The sequence below is a fragment of the Marmota flaviventris genome, chromosome 5 (assembly GCF_047511675.1).
Source record: "Marmota flaviventris isolate mMarFla1 chromosome 5, mMarFla1.hap1, whole genome shotgun sequence".
Taxonomy (NCBI): domain Eukaryota; kingdom Metazoa; phylum Chordata; class Mammalia; order Rodentia; family Sciuridae; genus Marmota; species Marmota flaviventris.
Window position 1 is genome coordinate 164,204,495 of NC_092502.1, and position 16,670 is coordinate 164,221,164.

The window sequence follows — 16,670 nt, forward strand, 5'->3', positions numbered from 1 at the left end:
GCCCATTTCTTCATGAACCAGTCGTCATCCTGGCTCAAGTCTTTTGCTGTGAACTCCCATGTTTGGATCCTCTTGGGGTCTCCACTGATTGATTCAAGGGTCGGTCCCCTCTTCCCTTGGGACCGTGTGTTAGTGATTCTGGATGGCATACAGTCACTGCGACTGGCTGTAGGTCACTGTGACGACTGGCTGTAGGTCACTGCAACTGGCTGTAGGTCACTGTGACAACTGGCTGTAGGTCACTGCAACTGGCTGTAGGTCACTGCGACTGGCTGTATGTCACTGTGACGACTGGCTGTAGGTCACTGCGACTGGCTGTAGGTCACTGTGACGACTGGCTGTAGGTCACTGTGACGACTGGCTGTAGGTCACTGCGACTGACTATAGGTCACTGCGATGACTGGCTGTAGGTCACTGTGACGACTGACTGTAGGTCACTGCGACTGACTGTAGGTCACTGTGACGACTGGCTGTAGGTCACTGCGACTGACTGTAGGTCACTGTGACGACTGGCTGTAGGTCACTGCGACGACTGACTGTATTCTGTGTGTTGCTCTGGGAAGGGTCGATTGTCGGGCTTTGTTTTGTGATGGCTGTTTTACCAGGCACTAACTGACCTGAGTGGAGGGACACTCCAAGTGCCGTCCCCCGTGGCAATGCCGCTGGAATCACCCGCCTCACTCCAGTGCCATTCACACAGGAGTTTTGGGGCTCAGCCAGACACTTGGAGTTTGGGGTTCCCCCTTCCTTCCTGGGATCATCCTGCCATTGCTGTGTTGGTGACTGAGGCTCCCTGAGCTCTGCCCCTGCGTGTTCCTGAGGAAGGGAGCCACGGAAGAACACGGGACTCACTGGCTGAGACCCCCCTAGGACAATAGGAGCTGCTCAGCCATGTGGTTCCTCACCCAAGCACAGAAGTGCAACTATTGTTAGAAAATAAGAAAGCAAGCCTGTGTGCTGTGGACATGGTGCATCCCAGAGGTAGAGTAGCCAGAGGGAGGACGCTGTGGTTGGGAGCCACCCATTGGGCATCTCTGACTCTGGCCCTGTGGGCCACATCATGGTCCATACGTTCAATTAGCTTAACAAGCAATTGCCCTTCCTGCTCTTAATGCAGACAATATGTGCCACGTTAGTGACCCTGCCATGTGGCTGCTGCTTGCTCTGTGACAGAGAGCACCATGGAGATGCCTCTGAACCAGGCTGTGGGTTTCTCATTTCAGACTGCATCAGAGACTTTAGGCTTCCCCTGCCTTCCCCCACGCTGCTCAGCCCCAGGTGGATCACAGCCCGTCTCCGGCGCCCAGCGGCCATCCCCTGAGGTTCCACCCCTGGAGCACACTGCCCTGGCCCAGGGAGGCGGGGCTGGGTGAGCAGCACACAAGTTACTCGTGAGACAACAGACAGAAAAGGGGTGACAGGATGTGGAACAGGCCCCAGCAGCCAGTGAGGAGGCCCACAGCATGAGAGGAGTGAGCACGTCAGGGCTGGGTACCATCTCAGCGCTGGGGACCAGGGGCAGGGTGTTCCTGTCTGTCTGGACCAAAGGCTGTGGCCATGCAGAGAGGCCAGTCTGAGCTGGCCTGGGGCTCAGGCGGCTGCAGGGCCCTGGCCTGGCGTCTGCCCTGACTTCTGCTGCTCACCAGCTCGGGGTGGAAGGGGTGGCTACCTCCCTCCCCCATGGGAAGCCGTCAGCTGTTTCCATTTTCAAATTTAAAAGCTGAAAAGGTCTGCCTAGTCTTAATAAATGGATGCTGTTGAAAACATCTCATGACCTGTGGGCAGCAGGGCCAGTCCTGAATGGCCACCAGGCCCAGTGGAGAGCCTGCTGGGGTGGGGGGCTCCCTGCTGGCCTCGCCTCCCCAGCAAGCTGGACCTCTGGGCACAGCCTGGAGTGGAGCAGGTAGGGCTGGGCAGTTAGGTAACACCCAGAGAGACGGAGTCAGACTATAAATACCGGCGTCGCCTGCCCTGCTCGGCGCTGACACACTTACTGTTCTCACCGGCTGGGAAGTGCAGCAAGATTGAGGTCAGAGCAATGGGGTCTGCTCCTCGTGGGCTGGGGAGCTGGGGGGACTCAGGGGGCACGTGAGGACCGGGCGTGGATCTGGGTGCACAGACCATGGTACCGGTGTGTGCGACAGCAGTCTGACGTGGCCCTCACTGGGCAGAGGAGGTGGCCTGTGGCCCGGGGCACTTCCCATTCTCTCCGCCTGGTTCAGCTGCTTCATTAAGCAGAGTTTAACTCACTGGGGCTTGTATGTGTTAAAGTAAAACCAAGGGATTTACTGTGCTGTTGCGTTTGCGTGGACTCAGCTAAATCTGCTGTCACCTTGAAAGCTCCTTGGCCAGGGGTGGCTCCAGGCTGGCCAGGCCTGTCCAGGGCTGCATCATGAGGGGCGGCACAGGGTAGCCCTGCCGTCCCAAGCCCACGGCCTTGGGGCCCAGCGTGAGGCGATGCCCGGTAATGGTCCAGACGGGGCTGGATACGGTGCCTGTGACCTTTCACTCCCTCCAGAGGGTTTGTAATCAGAACTAAAGCGCCGGCTGCCCGGCATTACCTTCAGGAGCTGGGCCATTTGTGCTTAATTGGCTGTGACTCTGTGGGCTCAGCCATGTCCCTTCACCCCGTCCTGTCCCTTGGAAGGCGCCTGACTCTGTCCCCCGCAGCCTGTGCCTCCTGCTTCCCAGGCATCCCGCTTTGTCCTCTGAAGGAGGCTCCCTCCCTCCTCCTCCTGGCCAGGGCTCGTTTCTGTGCTGGCGAGGGCAAGACCAGCAGACCGGCATCGGGCCTCCTGTCCGCCCGTCTCAGTTTGGCCTTGGCGGTCGCACAGCTGAGCCGACTCTGCATGGCAGCTCTGACAGGTCTGGGCTGTGCTCTGCCCTGGGTCAGTGTATGCTGTGGGCACTGAGCTCTTCTGTATCACAGAGGCTCAGTCACCCTCTGCTAGTGTTCTGCCACTGTGGCAGGTACCCGGGACAGCCACCTTCTGAGGAGGAGAGGCTGAGGTTGGCTCGCAGCTTGAAGATGCCAGGCCATGGCCATGTGGCCCTGTCACTCGGGTCCTGTGGTGGCACATCATGGTTGGAGCATGCAGCACAGCAAAAGCCATGGCCTCTAAGGCTGGGAGCCAAGAAGAGGGCACAGTCCCACAGTCCCCTGCAGAGGCACCTCCCAGGGACCCCAGACCCCCCTAAGCCAACCCTCGGGTTCCACCCCTCCCACCAGCACTACCCTGGGACCAACCTGTGCACACGTGGCCTTTGGGGGATGTTTGTGACACAAACAGCCTTTGCACTCTCAACCCATAGGGCCACACTTTTCCCTGGTGAACTGCATGGACCGAGAGCTCCATACCCAGGTAGCAACACAGGCCTGCCCCATGCTCTCGGCCGCCCTGGAGCCCGGCCCTCCCCGGAGTACATGTCTGTCTCCACTCAAGCTGGCTGGGCTTCCTGTAGCGGGGGAGACGTCCATGTGCGGATGGGGACCGTGGAGCAGCATCCCCTCTCAGGCTCTGCCAACCTCCTCCTTCCCAGCGTTCTGGGAATGCGTATGCTTCCCTGGAGCAGGTGTGACCGGTGCTCAGATGAGCAGGAGGAGCCCAGCGATCCTCAGGCGGCATCTGTGATGTGGTAGGGGGTGAGAGAAGGAGGTAAGGCCTGCCATGTAGGTGTTTCACACCTTTGTCCCTAAGAAGTCAGACGGAGACTGAAATAAGAACTGCCCCTGGGAGGCACAGCTCTGACCTGCAGCAGGTCACCCAGAGCCTGGGGCCAGGCCACGTGGGTGTGGATGGCCCACCACACTGGGCCCACGCAGCCAGCTGCAGACACAGGCACTGGGCGCCGTGGGCTCTCTGCAGGCCCTGGCCGACTGACTCCTGATACACCCATTATGCCCGTAATTGCAGAGCCACTAGCAAATTGCTAATTACAATCAACCAAGTCTTTGGTTTAAGCAGCTCATCACAATGCAGACTGACCCTTGAGAGGTGGCCACAGGTACGTGGGGAGTGCTGGTGAGGGCGAAAGCAGCGGACGGGCATGGAGCCTCCTGTCCACCAGACAGCCCAGTTTCTGTGTGAGGAGGAGCTGAGGCCCAGAGCCGTGTCCCTGTGGAAGCCTCTCCCTGTGACCACAGCAAGTCCTGACTGCAGGAGAACCGGTAGAAAGTGAAGTCCAGCCCCAACCCCAGCTCTGGGGAAGATGCTCAGGCCCCAGAGAAGGCACAGGGTCAGCAGGAGAGATAAGCTGGACAGAGCTGTCCAGGTCAGGAAGCCGCACGGTGTACAGAAACAGCTCAGCACAGCAGGGGCGGCCAGGAACCCAGGAGAGGGGAAGCGGAGGGACAGAAGCGGAGGGACAGAAGCCCGGACACTTCCCCGAGCTCCGTGCAGGAGAAAGAGCCTGGACAGTGCAAAGGGGATCTTGGCGGCAGGAGCAGTCCAGCGGCATTGGACTAAGAAGAGGTCGAAGCTGCGGGACCACCAAGAGCCCACACGCTGGCAGGGCAGAAGGCTTGAGAGAATCCAGGTGAAGGCAGAGGAGGAAAAGTGGCCAGAGGAAAACCATGCAGGCCAGGAAGCCCCCAGTGCCCCCTGGGCTGTGCAGAGACCTGCAGACACCCTGCGGAGAGACTCCATCCACAGCCCCTGGCCAGCACTACAGAAGTGCCCGTGGGCGGGGCTAGCTCCCAGGGAACCGTCAGTGGGCGGGGCCAGTGGCCCAGGAAGCATCTGTGGGCGGGGCCAGCAACAGGGAAGCCCTGTGGGGGGCGCAGGAAGCTTCAGGAAGTGTCCTGGGGATGGAGACCCTAAGACAGAGCCTGCAGTGCTCGGATCTCATGACCAACGCGTTCCTGAGGATGAGAAATCACGTGTGACCACAGACAGGGAGAGCAAACGGAGGAAGAGCCTGTGCTGAAGTGTGGAGCCGGCTTGCCCCGCCCTCCCCGGGGCTGACAGCAGGGCCTCACCTCCAGCCACCTGGCCACTCCAGTCCAGGGGGTGCCCGAAGGCCATGAGGCCAAGCCATGGTCAGGACCAGGTGCCCTGCGAACATGAAGGAGAGTCGGGATTTCACTGCCCAGGAACAGAGAGCCCAGACGAAAGGCACCTGCTGCAGGGAACGCACTGGGAGTGCACTCAGGACCCCAGCTCCCCTGCAGAAGGCCGTGGACAGGTCGTCCCTGCTGCCGTCAAGATGGCAGAAGGCTGGAGACAGCCAGAGCCCGTGGACGCTGTCTGTGGCACATGTCCTCCTCAGTGAGAGCTCGCTGCCTTCTGAGGTGTCAGACTTGTGAGCACGAGTGTGGGGTTTGAGGCCAGCCCGGCCGCACCCACCCGTGCTCAGGGTCAGTCGGATGGCACAGCCTGAGCTGCCCATGGGAACGAGAGAAGGGTCAGCTGGTGGTGTCTAGCGCACTTGGACTCCAGGGCAGCCGTGCTGTGTGTTAGAGAAGCCTGGCTGGCGCTGTCTCTGCCCTGTGGCTGCTGGGCTGAACCTCACAGAGGCAGTCTCAGCAGACTCTGTGTGGGGAAAGGCTGGAGTACAAGACTGAAGGTCTGAGTGGACCAGGTCTGAGGGCAGCCCCAGCTGGGGCGAGGGGAACGAGGTCTCCCAGGTCCCTCTGCAGTCTGACCAGTGGCCGCCAGGCTGCCTCACCAGGTCACAGAAGGGCACTACACCATTCCCCAGGCCAGGCGGTCCTGGACACAGGTGGGTGGGTGTGCAGCTGTGGTAAACAAGATCCCACCCCAGGCCTCGAGGAGAGGCACAGGGTGGGGACCACACCCCCCCAGGAAGCTCTGTGCTTGGGACTCTGGGGACCTAGCTGGGAGCACATCTCTTCCCTCCTGGAGAAGGGAGTGGTCCCACACTAGCACTGGGGAGCAGTGGTCAGCCAGGGCAGCAGCTGGGCCGCTCACAGGAGGGTGGCTCTGGGCAGGGACCCTGGTCTTTCTGAGCACCCTTCAGGACACCAAGCCCAGTGGCTGGGGAAGATCAGAGAGCAGGGCCCTTGGCTGATCTCTAGACATGCATCCGGGTGTTCAGAGGCTGGGTGCGTGGCTCCGGGTCCAGGGTCCACCACGGTGGACTCATCAGCATGACTCCCGATGGCCTCAGAGCCCTGGGAAGGCAGCTTCCTGGCTGGCCAGGACCTGCTGAGCCTGGAGCCTGCAGAGGAGCTCTTGGGCTGCCTGGACCTGGGGCTTCAGAGCCCACTGAAAGAACCTGGCCTCCCCTGTGGTGCCCGAAAGGGCCTCCCAAAGTCCCGCCAGCCCAGGTCCCCCAGCTGCAGCAGAGCAGAGGAAGGCAGCTGCAGGGAGGGGTGCTCGTGGCCTGCCGCAAGCCTGACCTCATATGTCCAGGTCGGGGGAAGGCCCTGCAGAGGCCTGGAGGCTCTCTGGGCATCTGCTTGGGGCTACCTGAAAGGCCAACCCCTCTGAATGCTTTCCTGTGTGAGGCCCTGGAGCCCCAAGAGCCAATCCCAGGCAGGGCCTGAGGATTCCAGGGAGCCAGCCCTCCTGGTTCCTGGCAGCAGCCTCCCCTGTCCCGGGCGTTCACCTTCTGTGATGTGCTCCTCACGTATGTCCAGCTGGGCCTGAGGATTCCAGGGAGCCAGCCCTCCTGGTTCCTGGCAGCAGCCTCCCCTGTCCCGGGCGTTCACCTTCTGTGATGTGCTCCTCACGTATGTCCAGCTGGGCCTGAGGATTCCAGGGAGCCAGCCCTCCTGGTTCCTGGCAGCAGCCTCCCCTGTCCCGGGCGTTCACCTTCTGTGGTGTGCTCCTCACGTATGTCCAGCTGGTTGGCAATCACCTGGGAGGTGGTGAGGCCTCCAGCATCACTGGCGCTCCACAGGGCAGCCCTCCCAGCTGACCCCAGCTGACCCCTTGAAGGCCCTCAGCGGGGAAAGCAGAACCTTGGGTGAATGCAAGACGTGGCCAGGTGGGGGCGCTGCCTGCAGGGCCCGTGGGGGCTGGGTCCACACAGGTCCTGAAGGCTCCAACCAGCACTCCCTCTGCTGAGCGTCCCCACCCCCTGGAGCTGGTGCTTTGGAGTCCAGAGTGGGGACCACAGGCCTGAGGCTCAGGGGGTGGCCAGCAGAGCCCAGCTCCTGGTGAAGGCTAGGAGGTCCCAGGGCAGGGCGGCAGGAAGGGCACCACTCCCCCAGGAGTGGGCCCATGATTACACATGGAGAACAGTCCAGGGAGCCAGCCAAGGCCACCCGCTAGGCAGGGTGGGTCCTCTCCAGCCTGAAAACTGCCACACACTCCGGCTTTGCAGCAGCTTCCCCTGAGACAGGGCGCTGAGGGTCCCTCTGCCCCTGCACACTGTCAGTGCCAGCTGGGGTCTGCGGGGCTTGGTGGCAACCTTCCTCTGAATATCCAAGAAGTCATTTCAGACAAGAGACCCTCTGTACAGGGAAGGAGTCTGCCGTGCTACTCACAGCTCATGCCAGCAGGGCCACCCCCACCGTTGGCCTTCCAGCCGCTGAAGTGTCGCTTCTGTCCTGAGCCCAAATGGACTGAGGAGCCTGGCCACATGGCCTGTGCCGACACAGGCGGGGCCAAGAGCCCTCCAGGGTCCAAGCAGGGTTGGCCAGCCGAGGGGCCAGGGTGGGGACCACTGTGGCTCCTGTGAGCTCTAGTGCCTGTCCCTGGGGACACTGCTCCTGGAGGTGGTGACTCAGGGGAGGGGTCAGGCAGACCCAGGGAGGACAGCCCAGAGTCCACAAGGTGACTAACGTGGAGCAGGCTCTGGACCTCAGGAGCAGTCTGGTCAGGCGGTCTCAGGAGCAGAGTGGATGTGGCTGCCCAGAGGACAGAAATCAGTCCCACTGGGGGATGGGCAGGTCAGGGGTTGTGGGATGGACCAAGCAGCCCCTGGCCTCTCAGTCACCGCGTGGCCTCCTCCTGCCCAGACGGTCACGGGGTCTCTGCCAGTTTGCCCACCCACCCCCTTCCCCACCTGAATGCAAACCCCTGGAGAGGGCACTGGCTGTGTGGCTGAGGCCCAAGCAGCCCTGTCCTGACTCTGTCTGGTGCCAGTCTCTGGTGGGTACAGGCAGCTCCAGAAGGGACCTGTCTACTTGCACATGACTCCCACCCACCACCAAGTGTGGACAGCCAGAGGGCAGGAGGGCTCTGTAGATGGCCCTGGGACCTGGGATGAGGACTGGGAGGACCCTTGCTGGGGGGCCCACCCCAACACCCTCCCCTCCTGCCCACCCAGCCCCACCCTTTGTCCTCTCGCAGTGGCCCTGTCCCATGAGTCTGCACATTGTCCCCCTGACCCTCTGTGCTCCTCGCAGTGTTCCACCTGTCGCACAAGGTCACCAGTGTCGTCCCTGAGAGTGCTCTGCTCATCGTGCTGGGCCTGGTGCTGGGCGGCATCGTCTGGGCAGCCGACCACATTGCCTCCTTCACGCTCACGCCCACGGTCTTCTTCTTCTACCTGCTGCCCCCCATCGTGCTGGACGCTGGCTACTTCATGCCCAACAGGCTCTTCTTTGGCAACCTGGGCACCATCCTGCTGTACGCCGTCATCGGCACTGTGTGGAACGCAGCCACCACCGGCCTGTCGCTCTATGGGGTCTTCCTCAGTGGCCTGATGGGTGAGTCCTGTGCTGCCCACGGGGCGGGAGGTCAGGGTGCGGAACACAGCCCAGGGGTGGAGTGGGGGCATGGAGGGATGCCGCTGGTGAGCTGCTTGAAGACCTGAGTGCAGAGTCCCACGGCAACCCCTGGCCGAGGCCCGTGCCCTACTCGGGAGAGGACCCTTTCTGACCAGGGTGGCGTGTGGGTAGGATCTGGCAATGGCTGTCCTTCTGGGCTGGGAGGAAGGTCCCAGGGAGAAGAGCAGGCAGCATCCAGGTCTCACCGACTGGACCACAGGCCGAGCTCAGCACATCTCAGTGGCCTCCGCCTGTGAGCCCTGTCTCTGATCCACATTCCGCCTGCTCCTGCTCCTGCACGGAGCGGTCCTTCACTCAGCCTTGGTCACCCAGAGGCCCAGTGGGCCAGCATTCCCAGGGACGGGTCCAGGGTTGGTGACCTGCCCTCTGGCTCAAGGGAGAGGACTGGCCAGCACTCACCACATGAATTGAGGCCTTATAACCCTAGTGACCGAGAGAAGTGTGGTGACAAGGACAGCAGTCCCTCCCATGTGCCTGCTCCCTCAGCACTGGGCCACCACCACAGAGCGCTGCCTTGAGCCTGCCAACCCGTGTCACCCAGAGAGCACCAGGGTGAGCCCTGCAGGCCCTCAGGCGAGTAGACACCTGCTCCAGGAAGGTGTCACCACAGGTGGGCGGGACATACCTCAGATGACCAGCCGACTCTGACCACTGGATGCAGGGATGACTCAGGGTCTGGAGGGGACCCTTGGACCTATTGCCCACGGCACCAGGAGGGTCACACTCACCCTCCCTGAGAGCCCTGTGACCCACGAGGTCAGGGCATGGGACGCCCCAGGGTGGTTTCTGCAGGAAGAAGCCTCCAACAGACCCGGTGGGACACAACGGCTCCTCTGCAGCGGGCACCCTCTGTGGCTCCCTGACCCCTGGCCTCACACAGCTGTCAGGCTTCCCTTGCCCACCTGGGTCAGGCACAGCACCTGGCTTTCTTCTAGGAAGCAAGGTTCTTATGACCGGCACAGGCCTCGCAGCCAACTGGCTGAACCGTGCACATGCGCTGGCCCCTGAGCCATGTGGCCGTCAAACTCAGAACATTCCTGCTGCCAGGGACGTCCGGGTCTATCTTCTTGCTGTGACCATGTAGGACTGTGCTGTCACCATGTCCCTTCTTCACAGTAGACACAGATGCTGACAGTCTGCACTTAGTCCCTGGGTCCCAGCAGGGAATCCAGGTGTGATAGAGCTAGGCAGCCAGTGACCAGTCTCTGTAGACCAGTGACCAAGGCCAGGTGCACCCATTACAGAAGGGTCAGCTAGACTGGCTGCAGAGGCCCTGCAGGTGGGCCCAGTGGCCATTCTTCTTACCTAAGGTGGAGAGAGGGCCTTGAGCAGGCAGCCTGGTGGAGTGACCCCTCAGTTCCAGACACTCCTGGCAGGTGTCCCTTCCCGGCCAGCTTGGGTGGCCTGTTCAGCTGGCTGCACTTCCTGCTGGGAGCCGGCCAGTTTCCAGAGTGTACCACTGCAAGGTCTGACAGGGTCCTGGGGCCAGAGGCTGGTGGTGCCAGAGGCATCTGACGGGCCTGGAAGGGGGCCTGGTCTGCCAGGCCAGGCAGGGCCACCGATGGCAGCGAAGTCTGTGCTGACCTTCCAGATGGACTGCAGGGAGCGTGACCTGGCTGGAGGCTGCCGGGCTCACAGGAGCCTAGACGTCCAGTCATGGCCATGTCCCATCCCCACTCAGTTCCCTGCCATGGACCCCCCTGTGCTGCCCTGGCAATGACCTGCAAGCTGTGCCTGGCCCCGTGGACCCGTGGCAGGGTCTGCCCTCAGCCCGGCAAGAAGAAGGAAGCCCCTGTGGGACTCCGCTGGCCTTGTACACCCAGGGCATGGCGCCTGGGCTCTGCCCTCAGGCCTCCTTTGACCTGCAGGCTCTGGACCCTTCCCCGTGGCCCACTTGTCTTGCAGGCGAGCTGCAGATCGGGCTCCTGGACTTCCTGCTGTTTGGCAGCCTGATCGCAGCTGTGGACCCGGTGGCCGTCCTGGCCGTGTTTGAGGAAGTGCACGTCAACGAGGTCCTGTTCATCATCGTGTTCGGGGAGTCACTGCTGAATGACGCCGTCACTGTGGTGAGGCCTGGCAGGGTCCTCAGGGCCCGTCACAGGGCCCGGTCCTGAGAGGCACAGGGAGACCCACCCAGGGGGCATTGCCACTGTCCTTGGGCCAATGAGGAGCTCTGCTGCCCGCAGCCAGCCGTCCAGCAAGACAGCAGCCTGGGAGCCCACGCCTGTATGGGATGCTTGGTGTCCATGGGGGCAGCTGCTGAGCCTGGCAGGCCCTGCCTCTCACGTAGTGCCCCTTCTCTGCCCCTTCCCGACTCCCTCTGTCCCATTTCTCCCCCTTCCTTCCCCAGTTGTGGACCCGCCCATGTTGTGCCTTCAAGGTCAGGGCTGCCAGGGCTGCCAGCCCCCAGCCGCCAGGTCCCAGAACAGCCTTCTTCTTCAGCTGTGGGCTACCCATGGCGCCACCCATTCCTAGCTTCCTAAAATACCGGGGGACAAATGAGCAGACTCTCATAAGACTGGTACCACTCTGCCGGGCCACAGCTGGCTGGTCCGGGAGCCTCCTGGAGGCTGGAGGCTGGAGGCAGAGGTTGGGGCAGACTGGCTCCTCCTGAGGCTGCCCACTGGTGTGTCGACGGCCTCTTCTCATGAGGACCCCAGTCAGCAAAGCAGGCCTGTCCTAAGGACTCCATTTCACCCGAGCCCTCTTCAGAGGCCCCGTCTCCAAACCCAGGCATGGTCTGAGGTCCAGGCCAGGACCGTGGGCGCTCCTGGGGACACACCCAGCCCCTCGTAGGAGTCACGAAGCAGACTCAGTCTGCACTGGCTGCGCTGCCCCGTGGAGGCGTGTTCGGGGGCCCTGGGCTGCGGGCAGTGGCGGGCACTGTGGGCCCTGCACGCTGAGCAGCAGGCCTGTGCGTGGGGAGCGTCACAGCCGCCTGGGGAGGGCGGGCTCCACCTCCAGACGGGCCACTCTTTGGGAGGGGTCAGGGCAAGTTGGGACGTGGATGCAGCCTCCTCCCTGGACCTTGCAGAGACAGGACATAGAAGTTTGAAGACGTGACCTGTCACTGGCCTCCAGAAGGGGCCGGGACCCTGGGACATCCTCACCTTGTGCCCAGAGGCCTCTCCCAGGGCAGCTGAGGGCCTTTGAGGCCAGTCAGGAGTTCAGCGCACAGCTCCTGTGCCCCTGGGCCGCCTGTGGCTCCCGTGTCTCTGCAGGGAGCCTCCCTGGGAGCCCAGGGCCCTCACTGCCCACACAGCCCGCCAGCTGTCACCTGCACTTCCACGAAGGGCACAGCCCTGTGAGGCCGTGCTGGGGACTCAGTGGCCACTGAGGAATTGACCCTCAGACCACACGCCTGCCCTTGGGGTCCCCAGCACATACCTCAGAGCAGGTCAGGGCAGAGACAGCACCTGTGCCCCTCAGTTGGGGCTGTGGGCCTTGAGGGAACAGGGACTTGGACATGGCCATTACCCATCACCAGCACAGGATGGGTCAGAGTCACATGTGGACATGCCGAGGTCACAGGGCGCAACCCCGCAGCCCAGTCACACAGCACAAAGCCACCGGACAGGGCACTTGGTTGTCTGGGCAGAGGAAGTGGGAGGGTTAAGTCCTGAGGTCAGCTTCGGCTGCCCCATCTGGCCAAGGATAGGAAGAGGCCAACTTTGCTCCTGAAGCTGTGGCTCCTTCCAGAACATTCTCTTGCCCACACATCCCTCCTACTAGTGCATCGTGGGCCCCTTCTTGTCACTGCCATTCCCTGTGCTGGCCTTTAGTTGCTGTGGAGTCCACACCCGGCCCAACACCAGTGAGTCCCAGGCACTGAGATGGGAGCGGTCAGTGCTGACCACAGGCTGACCAGATGTGTGGCTGTCTTCTGCCCTTTCAGGTCCTGTACAATGTCTTCGAGTCTTTTGTGACCTTGGGTGGTGACAAGGTGACCGGTGTGGACTGCGTAAAAGGCATAGGTACGTGGCAGGGGGGCCCCAGTGCCCCCCCAGGCCCTGGCAGGAGTGCAGGCCACAGGCCTACAGATCTCAGCTGCCTCTGGCCCCTGCAGCTCTGGAACCCTGTAGCCCTGAGGGAAAGGTGTCTGCACTGTCACGGGGCCCAGCCTGTGCACACAGCCCTCCCAGACACCCCAGAAGCACGACTTGACAGAGGTCCTGGTGGCTTGCTGGGCAGGAAGAATGGCCACTTTGGGCCTCCCTAGGAAGGAAAGGATGTGGCCTCCAAGGACAGGGCCTGGTCCTCAGGGTGGTCTGTCTAGGTGATGCCCCCACAGTGGGGCATTGTGGCCATGGCACCGTCCTCTGTCCCTTTCCTCCTGAGGCTGGTGCTGAAACCTGACTCTCTCCAAGAGACATCAGGGACCTGCTCTTGCTTCCTGAGCTCTTGGTGCCCCCGTAGGCGGAATTACCAGGCAACCCTCCCTGAGGAGTGGCCAGGAAGGCCAGCCCCAGCAGCCTCGCCCACGAAGCTGGCCACAAAGGGCCATTCAGGCAGCCTCAGCCCTGGTCCTCGTCCTCACAGTGTCCTTCTTCGTGGTGAGCCTGGGGGGCACGCTGGTGGGTGTCGTCTTCGCCTTCCTGCTGTCCCTGGTGACACGCTTCACTAAGCACGTGCGCATCATCGAGCCCGGCTTTGTCTTCGTCATCTCCTACCTGTCCTACCTGACCTCCGAGATGCTGTCCCTGTCGGCCATCCTGGCGTAAGCCGTCCCGCTGTCCTCCTGGTGGCAGGCTGGAGAGCCCTGCACTGGGCCTGGGACAGCACTGCAGGCTGGGGCCTCTGCCAGGGGGCCTGGGGGTGGGTGGAGGGCAGCCCCAAGGTCACACCCTGCCCTGGGCGGGGACGTGAAGGGGGGGGGCACCCTCCCTCCTCACCCTCCCTCCTCACCCTCCCTCCTCACCCTCCCTCCTCACCCTCCCTCCTCAGAGTGTGACCTTTAGAGCACTCTCCCAGCTGCCTCAGCCCCAGGCTGGGTGGAAATTCATGGTGGGGAGAAAGAATCGGATGTGTTTAGTTTTTAAAGAAGGAGTTGGCGTTTCCACAGAATGGTCCAAGGCCAGATGCAGCGCCTGCGGGGGGCAGGGAGGACAGACCACAGAGCTGGCCCAGCTCAGGGCTGGCCCCCCATCTGCCAGGCCCACCCAGTGCAGGACTGACCGTGGGGGGTCAGCAGGGGGGGCCTCAGCAGCGTCTGGCCAGGCTCATGTGCTGCCGCCCACAGCATCACCTTCTGTGGCATCTGCTGCCAGAAGTACGTGAAGGCCAACATCTCAGAGCAGTCGGCCACGACCGTGCGCTACACCATGAAGATGCTGGCCAGCGGGGCCGAGACCATCATCTTCATGTTCCTTGGCATCTCGGCGGTGGACCCCCTCATCTGGACCTGGAACACAGCCTTCGTGCTGCTCACGCTGGTCTTCATCTCCGTGTACCGGGCCCTTGGTGAGGACCTGGCATTTTTCACAGCCAGCAGGCTTCCCTCAGCCCAGTGACCACAGACCTGGGCCACGGCTGGCACCCATGAAGGTCCAGGCTGCCTCAGGGCCCAGGGCAGGCACGGCCGAGGGCTCACGGTGGAGGGCTGTGGACTCCAGAGGGACCCACCTGTTACCACTGACTCTCTCTCAATGGGGCCCCAGGGCAGGACCGCAGTGATGGACGTGGGGCCAGAGGTCCTGTGGGTCCCTCCTACCGGGAGCATGACCAGGGGGCCCCTGGGAAGCACCCACCGCTCCAGCCCCTGGAGTCGTGGAGGGACAGGAGGCAGAGAGCTGTGGGAGAAAAGCCACGGCACCAGGAGGGTAGCCAGGGTCCGTCCGCGGGAAGGGGACACTGGCTGAGCCTGCCTCCCCACCACAGGCATTGTCCTGCAGACCTGGATCCTGAACCGGTACCGCATGGTGCAGTTGGAACCCATCGACCAGGTGGTCATGTCCTACGGCGGCCTGCGCGGGGCCGTGGCCTACGCCCTGGTGGCGCTGCTGGATGAGAACAAGGTCAAGGAGAAGAACCTCTTTGTCAGCACGACCATCATCGTGGTCTTCTTCACGGTCATCTTCCAGGTGTGGCTGGGCCGGCCGTGCAGCCCTGTCCCCACAGGCCAGGCTGGGCCCACCTCAGCGCCGCAGGACCAATTTCCAGCCTCCAGACCTAACTGGGTCTTGTAATTTTAGTAACTAGGAGCGTTTTGTAGGTTTTCACGTGGCCCCACAGGGGACCTGGCACAGTTGGTCCTGAGTGCTAGGCTGGCTGTGCTGATGAGTAGAGCCCCTGTGGACACCCAGCTGCGTGTCATCAGACTCGCTGGTTCGTGTCATTCTTGGTACCATTGGTACATGACCAGAGGATTCTGGGAGGGGCAGGAAATCTCACTTGCCGGCCAAGGAAAGGGGAAGGGAGCCCGGGCTGTGAGGCACCTCCTGGGGCAGGCTGGGTGCTGACAGGGCTCAGGGTGCCACTTCCTTCTTCCCTAACTAACTGGGGTGAAGTCAGACCAACCCTGCTGGTGGCTATGTCTTTACCCTGGTTATGAGATGTCAAGCCCCAGGCCTGGAGTGGCTCTGGGGCATCCAGACCACATGGAGACAGTCTGGGCTGCCTCCTGTTTGGAGCAGGGTCCCACATGGGTAGGTACCTGGGAGCACCCGGCCACCCATCCAGCCTCTCACTGCTGCAAGCGGGCAGTGGGATGGGCTGTCAGTTTCAGGGTTCAGTCTGGTGACAGGTCTGGTGGTCCCAGGAGCAAGGTGGGGGCCGGGGTGTCCTTATGAACCCTGTGGCATAGGCTAGGGCTCGTTTCTGCAGGGCAGTGTCACAGAGGCTGGTGTCCCTGGGCTTCCCAGCGTGGCAGGGAGGTCACACAAGGGCTGGGGTCAGGGCGTCCTGCCTGGCATCAGGATCAGTGAGGCTGGTCTTCCAGGGCCTGACCATCAAGCCCCTGGTGCAGTGGCTAAAGGTGAAGAGGAGTGAGCAGCGGGAGCCCAAGCTCAACGAGAAGCTGCACGGTCGGGTAGGGCAGTGGGCATGGGCAGACACGGGCAGGGCAGCAGTGTGGGGTGGAGGGAGGGGCAGGTCCCCAGGTCGCCTGGGGTTCCAGGAAGCTGCGTGGTCCCAGTGAGGCTGAGGAGGGTCTTTTTGTCCCAAAGGCATTTGACCATATCCTCTCTGCCATCGAGGACATCTCAGGACAAATTGGACACAATTATCTCAGAGATAAGTAAGTGGCCAGAGGTGGACCAAAGCGGGAACCAAAGGCACACTCCTCCCTAAGACGGTGGGACCCACAGGGCACAGGTAGGGCCACCACAGACCCTGCAATGGTACAGGGATTGAGTCACCATGGTCTGAGGGATACAGCTGTCAGGAGGACCCTTCTTTGCACAGGAGCCAGAGGCTACTGGCCCAGTTGTGGGGAGCCCCACTCTAGCTGAGCTTAGATGCCTTTTACTGTGGCTGACCAGCCATATTGTTTACTTGTGGGAAATTGAAAAATCAGAGTAAACCATCTCTGTATGAACAGAAGAGGGGCACATTAGTGTCGCTCAATATTTAAAATCACTTTGTTCATGAAATTGGAATCATCAATTTATGTCTTGTTATGAATCTGAAAACTAAAGCACATAAAGCCCCCTCATTGGCCCCTGCTTCATGAAACGATCCTCTACGTTTCCCAGAGGCTGCAGCTCACCTGGCAGAACACCCAGGCTTACAGCCCCGGGCACCTGAGCTGCTTGCACCACCTCTGAGGCCAGGTGCCACCTGGAAGCCTGGTCCACAAGGCAAGGACATGGAGCATGGTGTCACCTGTGTTCTGAAGGCCACTGCCACCAAACAGCAAGGCTCAGAGGGCAGGCAGGGCAAGGTGAACCCAGCCTGCCACTTAAAACTCACCTCTAGGCATGTTGCAGTAAATGAAAGGGTCCTGGGAGACTCTCGTCTACCCAGCCTTGTC

General features: G+C 61.9%; 1 protein-coding gene across 1 annotated transcript in view; it reads left to right on the forward strand.

The window, feature by feature from the left end:
• The window catches only part of Slc9a3 (solute carrier family 9 member A3), a 36,820-nt gene that overhangs the window by 15,192 nt on the left and 4,958 nt on the right, over positions 1-16,670 (forward strand). Inside the window, exons 2-9 of the mRNA XM_027943858.2 lie at positions 8,318-8,620; positions 10,607-10,767; positions 12,597-12,675; positions 13,241-13,418; positions 13,941-14,161; positions 14,579-14,781; positions 15,639-15,728; positions 15,865-15,935. Of these exons, the coding sequence (XP_027799659.1) occupies positions 8,318-8,620; positions 10,607-10,767; positions 12,597-12,675; positions 13,241-13,418; positions 13,941-14,161; positions 14,579-14,781; positions 15,639-15,728; positions 15,865-15,935 (1,306 nt within the window). The remainder of the gene's footprint in view (positions 1-8,317; positions 8,621-10,606; positions 10,768-12,596; positions 12,676-13,240; positions 13,419-13,940; positions 14,162-14,578; positions 14,782-15,638; positions 15,729-15,864; positions 15,936-16,670) is intronic.